The 7,571-nt window shown below is 35.7% G+C and overlaps 1 protein-coding gene across 1 annotated transcript; it reads left to right on the top strand.

The window, feature by feature from the left end:
* Positions 1-6,149: 6,149 nt before the first annotated feature.
* LOC122229608 (olfactory receptor 2AJ1-like) lies at positions 6,150-7,118 on the top strand. Its single transcript, XM_042954899.1, has one exon. The coding sequence runs from the start codon at positions 6,150-6,152 to the stop codon at positions 7,116-7,118; it is 969 nt and encodes a 322-aa protein (XP_042810833.1).
* The last annotated feature ends 453 nt before the right edge of the window (positions 7,119-7,571 follow it).

Raw genomic sequence — 7,571 nt, 5'->3', positions numbered from 1 at the left:
CAAAAATAAACATTAAAAAAATAAAATAAAATAAAAATAAAATCAATGCAGGAGGCATCATAGTTCCTGACTCCAGTGTGTATTACAAAGCTATAATTATCAACAGTATTTTACTAGCACAAAAACAGACACGTAAATCAGGAGAACAAAATAGAAAACTCAGAAGTGGACTCACAACTATGTGATCAACTAATATTCAACAAAGGAGGAAAGAATACTCAATGGGAAAAAATGCAGTCTATTCAACAAATAGTGTTGCAGAAAATGGACTGAAACATGCAGAAGAATGAAACTGGGCCACTTTCTTACACCATTTACAAAATTGAATTCAAAATGGATGAATGACCTAAATGTGAGCAAGAAACTATCAAAATCCTTGAGGAGAACACAGGCAGCTGCCTCTTTGATTTCAGCTGCAGCAACTTCTTACTAGACATGTCTCCAAAGTCAAGGGAAACAAAACCAAAAATTAACTATTGGGACATTAGCAAGTTAAAAAGATTCTGCAAAGTGAAGGAAACAATCAACAAAATTAAAAGACAACCTACAGAATGCGAGCAGATATTTGCAAATGACAAAGTCAGATAAAGGACTAGTATCCAAAATTATAAACAACATATCAAACTCAACACCCAAAAGTAAATAATCCAGTTAAGTAAGAGGATTAAGATATAAACAGACATTTCTCCAAAGAGGACATACAAATGGCTAACAGAAACATGAAAATATACTCAACATTACTCATCATCATGGAAATACAAATCAAAACCACAATGAGATACAACCTTACACCTCTAAAACTGGCTAAAATTGACAACTCATGAAACAACAGATTTTGGTGAAGATGTGGAGAAAGGGAACTTTCTTACACTGTTGGTGAGAATGCAAACTGGTGCAGCCATTCTTAACACTATGAAGTTTTCTCAAAAAGTTATAAATAAACTACCCAATTACCCAGCAATTGCACTACTAGGCATTTAGTCAAGGGATAAAAAAATTATTCAAAGAGGCACATGCACCCGATGTTTATAGCTTCACTATCAACACTAGTGAAATTATAGAATAAGCCCAAATGCCCATCGACTGATAAATTCATGAAGAACATGTGGTATTGATATACAATGAAATATTACTCAGCCATCCAGAAGAATGAAATCTTGCCTTTTGTGACAACATGGATGGAACCAGAATATATTATGCTAAGTGAAATAAGTCAGAGAAAGACAAATACCGTATGACTTTACTCATATGTGGAATTTGGCAAAAAAAAGAAAAAAAGAATATCAGGGAATAGTAGTAAAATTAAAATAAGATAAAAACAGAGAAAAAGGCAAACTGTAAGAGACTCTTAACTGCAATGAAGAAACTGCAGGCTTCTGGAGTGTGGGGGAGTTGGGCTAAGTGGGTGATGGATATTAAGGATGTCACTTCTTGTGATAAACACTAAATATTATATGTAAGTGATGAATCACTAAATTATAAATGTTAAACTACCTTAAATTTAAATAAAACATTACAAAGTTAAAACAAAAAACAAATAAATCAAATAAATAATGTAAAATATATGAATGTGTGTGTATGAATGCTCATATCATTTCCAATTTTTTTCTTTCCATGGATAATGGTAATTACACAAATCATGTTAAATATATATTGCATATTTTGGTGCCTTTGTTTATAAAGAATAGTTTTCAGGGTTAATGTGATATAACAGCTGTTTTCAGGTCACATTCTTAAAAGTTTTTAACAATTTGGACTCCTACCAGTGGTTTATGAGAATGTACATTTCCCTGAACCTTGATGAGGACTGGATAAAGATCATGAAATAAGGGCATAATCTGTGAAGCCTTCATATACACAGTAGAGTGAATTGGCTTGAATAGAGTTTTAACATTGAACCTTAGTATCATCAACTCAATCATTAATATAGTAAATATTCAGATAACAATCCATTTAGATATATGTAGCCCAGACTACAGAATATAAGTTAAAATGAGGACAGGACCTAGAAATACCTCATTGAGCTGTACATTTCCCTTATAATTTCCATTAGCCCTTAGTCTCCATTGTTTGCTTTGAAAAGTTTTTTGTTAAATACATTGTACATTCAGCTTTCAGAAAAGACCCTGCCCCAGCCTCTCTCTGTATTTAGCTGCAGTGACGAGTCCAGGGATGATTTAGAGGAGAGGCAGAGCTAAGTTAAAATATTTGAGAGATTTGTGGTGGCCTAAGTTAGAAAGTCATCTTGTGAATGGTGGCTATTTTTCTTCAGAGTATAATTGTTAAGATTCAAACGTGATGATACAATTTTATGCAATTAAAGTCTGGGGACAGGATGTTTCCATGACATTCCCTCTTGAGGTCTTCAATTAGCAAAGTATCTGGATTATGTCATATATGACCTGTTTCTGACAAGAGCCCTTAACTTATAGTCACTCCTCCTGTTAACTACAGAATTTGAGGCAACCTGACCTGAGAAGATAAAATGCGTCTCTATCTAACCACACCCTCAATCAAGTCTTAGTCTTAGATCTGACACATGAAAAGAGAACCAAATGCTTCTCACCCAGTGCGCAGCACTGAAGAAACCTGGGAGTCCATGTGGTAATCACAAAAGAGAGTGATGGAAATTGTGAGGTAGCTTACTTTAATACTTACTCTGGCATAAGATACGAGAAGACTTGTCTACAGTTTTCCCGTATTTCTGGAAAAATCATATTAACACTGTAACAGGTGATTTGTATTAGTGATGATAAATGTGAGCTATTAAATATATGTTTGTATTATGTTATGTGTATTAACTCTGATGGGTAAAGCAGGTGGTCAAATCATATTGAAAATGTAGAGACAAGAGCATAGCTCTATAGGTGCTTATGCACAATACCCATGTCATTCATGTTCTGTATAAGAGTTTTTGTTTAATGGTGTTTATATTTATTTTATTTTTTTATCTCTAGGACAATTTGTCCTCATAAGTTAGATAATAGAGACAATTAAATCTATCCTGGATATAAAATCTTATAATAATGATGGTGATTAAAATCATGGACTCCAGAGCCCAATAGAATTGGGTTAAAATTTCAGTCCCATGAGCTGTATACTCAGAAGTCTTGTGCAAAGAGTTAATATTTCTATACTTTGAATTTGAAATCTGTAAACTGGGTGTAGCAAGGGCACCCATCTCTGAGGGTTATCATTAAGACTGAACACAGTACAGTATGTGAAGAGCTGAGTAAACTGCGTGGCATAACTAGTATTCAAAAAAGTAAAGCTCATGACTTATTTTCTCTAATCAACAAAATATGTATTGACACAGTGGATCTGTATAGCATCCTTCTACATTTTCCCAACTCACGATTTTGGCTGGTTTGGCACATTGATATGAAATAATTAAAAATAGAATCCATTAAAAATTATACATTAATATTTCAACATAAATCAAAGTAGATAATCATCATGCAATCCAACATGATTTTAAAAAGTTGACTAGTCGGACACCTCAGTGGTCAGTTGGTTAATCGTGTGGCTTTGACTCAGGTCATGATATCATGGTTTGTTAGTTTGAGCCCTTCATTGAGCTATGTGTTGTCAGCACAGAGCTCACTTTGGATTCTCTGTCTCCCTCTACTCTGCCCCTCCCCCGCTCATGCTCTCTCTCCCTCTCTCTCTCAAAAATAATAAATAAATAAATAAATAAATAAATAAATAAATAAATAAAACGTTTTTTAAAGGTTGATGAATCATCATACCAGACAGTTCCTTACAGTTTATACTGTCTAGTCTAACTGTTCTCTTCTGATAGAAAACATGTGGAAAATCATGCTAAATCCAAAGCCATCATGGATAGGGTCATTATTTGATTTGATTTGTCTTTCTGTTTCTCTCTCATTTAAGGTAGGGAGAAGTGAAAGACAAGTATTCCCCCAGTCAATGAACTGTTTTGAAACCAGAAAGAGAGATGGAGTTGTTATCATGGATAACGCATCTACCTTAGGGTAATCAGGACTGCTTTGAAACTTAACACAGGCAAAGATGATCTCTAAAGAGGTAATAACTGGAAAGCCAACAGCCACCCAGGGTGTGGAGTGCCTAATCCCTCTCCATTATTTTGAGTCCTTGGGAGAAAGGCTACAATACATGCCCATATCTCATGAAGGTTGGTGGATACCGTAACAAATACCTATTCATTGTCAAGTGGGCCAAAAGGTGCCAAGACATGTTGTTTATTTAATCCAAGACAGATGGTACAACAAAGATTTGCTTTCTTCTACATTTTTAATATGACCCTCTCAAGCACCTAGAAGAAACCACAGTATCCTGATAGTATCCTTATCACCTTTGTTTTAAATTCTAGTTCAATTTTGTTACTTATATCTATATTGATTAAATCCCTGACCATGACATCTACTTTCTGTTTTTTTTTATTTTTTTTTCTTTTAGATTGAATTTCTCCATCTCCATCCCCATCTCCCTCTCCATCTCCGTTTCCGTCCTTTTGTCAAAACAATCTTCCAGTTGATTTTAGACTTTCAGATTCTCCAATTGATTTCTTTCATCTCCAGAATGTTTTGATAACTATCTAGCTGTATTCCATGGATGAGACAGCTTAGGGATCCCTCTACTCCTCTGCCTTCTTAACCTCTCAACATTATTTTTAATTGTACCTACAATTACAGGTGAAACTACAAGAAATAGTGGAATCATTGATTGACTATGCACATATGTACATACCTGTGACTGCTAGGGACCTTAGGGCATATTTTGCCATTTATGCAAATTAGACTTAGATTATACTTAATAAAGACATTTAACACTATTGACCAGGTAATGTTCTAGAGCCTCTATGATTATTAATTATTTTAATTTGCATATCACACAGAAAGATGATTCAATTAGACCAACGTCATTAGGCAGGTAAATATGGTGATTTGGTAAAGGCTGCTTCAAATTCTGGTACTGATCCTCTAGAGGCTGTGCTTTCTACTGATCTACAACACTACCTCTGCATCTACAGTTTATAATTCCAGTCAAACCATTTCTAAACAAGATATACTACTTTTTAAAATGAATCACTTTCTTGGGGTACCTGGCTGGCTCAGTCAGTTAAGATTCAAACTCTTGATTTTGGCTCAGGTCATGATCTCATGTTTTGTGAGGTTGAGTCCTGTATTGGACTCTGCACTCACTGTGTGTAGCCTGCTTGGGATTCTCTCTCTTTCTCTGTCTCTTTCCCTGGCCCTTCCCCATGGACGCACTTTCTCTTAAAATATATAAACATTTTTAAATAACAAAATAATAAAGTAAATCACTTCTTATAAGATGGTCCTTGACAATCTCCTTCATCATAATCTTGTGTCCTCCTTTTTTACATAATAATCTAGTCCCTTAAATTACCTTGATGACAGATTCAAACTTCCTGCAGAGTAGGAAATCTTCTGTGAAACTACCAAAAACTATATTTGTGAGTTCTCCTCTTAAATACTGGTTTCATGATTAAATGTTCTGTTCTAGTTTACTTGATCTAAGAAATGCTTGAATTAGGATTAGATCAAGGAGGACTTGGGCAAAAGTGAAAATTCCATATGTGGGAGAGAAAATTTAAACACAGACTACACTCAGTTCTGAAAATGTTTTTCTGTCCTCAGGCTATCAAGGTCTCTTCTTCCCATTTTTTATGAGAATCTTCTTCGTTTTCTATGAAGTTTCCCATGAACGAGTGAAAATGTTGACTTTTCTAAATCTAAAATGATCATAGATCTTCTGTTGAAGTTATATCTGCACAGCACCTCAAGATGGTGAATTATTAAATACTTTAAGAAATGTACAAGATACATTTTCATCAAATTGATTGGCCTTTAGTTGATAGAACATTAAGTGTACTTGTATTCTTATTTGTGATTAGTGATTACCATTTGTAATAGCAGATACAGTGTATAAATCATTGTTTATTAAATAATTCATGAGTGGTAGTTAATGAAAACTTTATATATTGAGAAGTTAATAATACTAAAGAGATCACAACAAGGAAAGAATTCAGCATGAACATATTCAGAGGAGACCTGGGAGTAAGAAAAGTAGACCAGATGTGCAATAACACATCAAATGGAACAGTGTTCTTACCATTGTGTTCTGAGCGATGATGTTTGGCCATGGAGAAAAACAATAAGACTGTCACCACAGATTTTATTCTTTTGGGACTCTGGCCTGAGTTCAGCCACCTTGTGATCCTTATCTTCCTCATTCTTCTGGTCTATCTTATGGCTGTGATAGGCAATGCTGTTCTCATTCTCCTCATCTGGCTGGATTCTCGACTCCACTGTCCTATGTACTTCCTGCTCAGTCAGCTTTCCCTTATTGATGTGGCTCTGATCTCAACTACTGTCCCCAAAATGGCCACAAATTTCTTCTCAGGGAAAAGAACCATATCACAGATTGGTTGTGGATCCCAGATCTTATTCAGCTTAACCTTGGGAATTTCTGAGTGCCTTCTGCTTACCCTCATGTCCTATGACCGCTACATTGCCATCTGCAATCCACTGCGTTATTCAGTCATGATGAGCCATACCATTTGTAAACAGATGGTCATTGGGTCCTGGGTCGGAGGGGCAATAACTTCACTGGTTCATACAGCCTATGTCATGCACTTACCCATCTGTCATCCTCGAGAGATCCCACACTTCTTGTGTGAGGTCATGGCACTCCTGAAGCTCACTTGTGAGGACATTTCAGCCTATGTAAATTCAGTGGTGGTCTCAAGCTTTCTGGTGGTCCTCATCCCTCTGAGTCTTATCCTGGTTTCCTATATCCGTATATTCCTTGCTGTTGTCCACATGAATTCCCCTGAAGGCAAGAACAAGGCCTTGGCCACATGTTTCTCCCATCTCTGTGTGGTCAGCCTCTACTTTGGTCCTGCTGTATTAGTCTACATGAGGCCAGGATCCTTTAAGACCCCCAAAATAAACCAGTCCCTCTTTATGTTTAATGCCATTCTTACCCCTATGCTTAACCCTCTCATCTATAGCCTGAGAAACAAGGATGTAATAGCAGCTATGAAGAGTATAGTCATTAGTAGATGCTTCCTGAAAAAGGTGAAAAACCACCGAGCTTGCTACACCTAATTATAACCATATGTTAGCATATTTCTCTGAATTGTCTTTAAGATCCTTTAGGACTTGACAAATTCAGCCTGGGAATCATGGATATATGAGAGGTCATTTGTTCCAACACCCTTATTGTGTGAAAATAAAAACAAAACTTAAAATAACTTATTGATGTCCTCACAACACCACCCAAAGATTCAGTTCTTCCAACAGAAAATCCTGAAACTACACTGCTTTTCTAAATAACACAGAGCATCATTCTTTCTCATATATGCCCAAGTAATGAAAGTACTCATTTCATTAAACATACCTCTGAATAAGAAGGTGTGTGATGCTCCTAGGAACAGTGACAGAATTCACAAATTCAGGGTTGGATGAGGAAGCATAATTTCTAACAGCAGTGCTCAACTGCTATGGAATTAAAATAATTTAATCTTCCTTGAATTACCAAAGCAGATATCAGATTGGCAA

This window comes from Panthera leo, chromosome A1, assembly GCF_018350215.1.
Source record: "Panthera leo isolate Ple1 chromosome A1, P.leo_Ple1_pat1.1, whole genome shotgun sequence".
In the NCBI taxonomy this organism is placed as follows: domain Eukaryota; kingdom Metazoa; phylum Chordata; class Mammalia; order Carnivora; family Felidae; genus Panthera; species Panthera leo.
Note: the sequence above shows the minus strand (reverse complement) of the source record. Positions and strands in the feature narration are given on the sequence as shown.

Excerpts from the sequence above, each read along its gene's own strand:
- LOC122229608 (XM_042954899.1), top strand. The coding sequence starts at position 6,150 with ATGGAGAAAAACAATAAGACTGTCACCACAGATTTTATTCTTTTGGGA.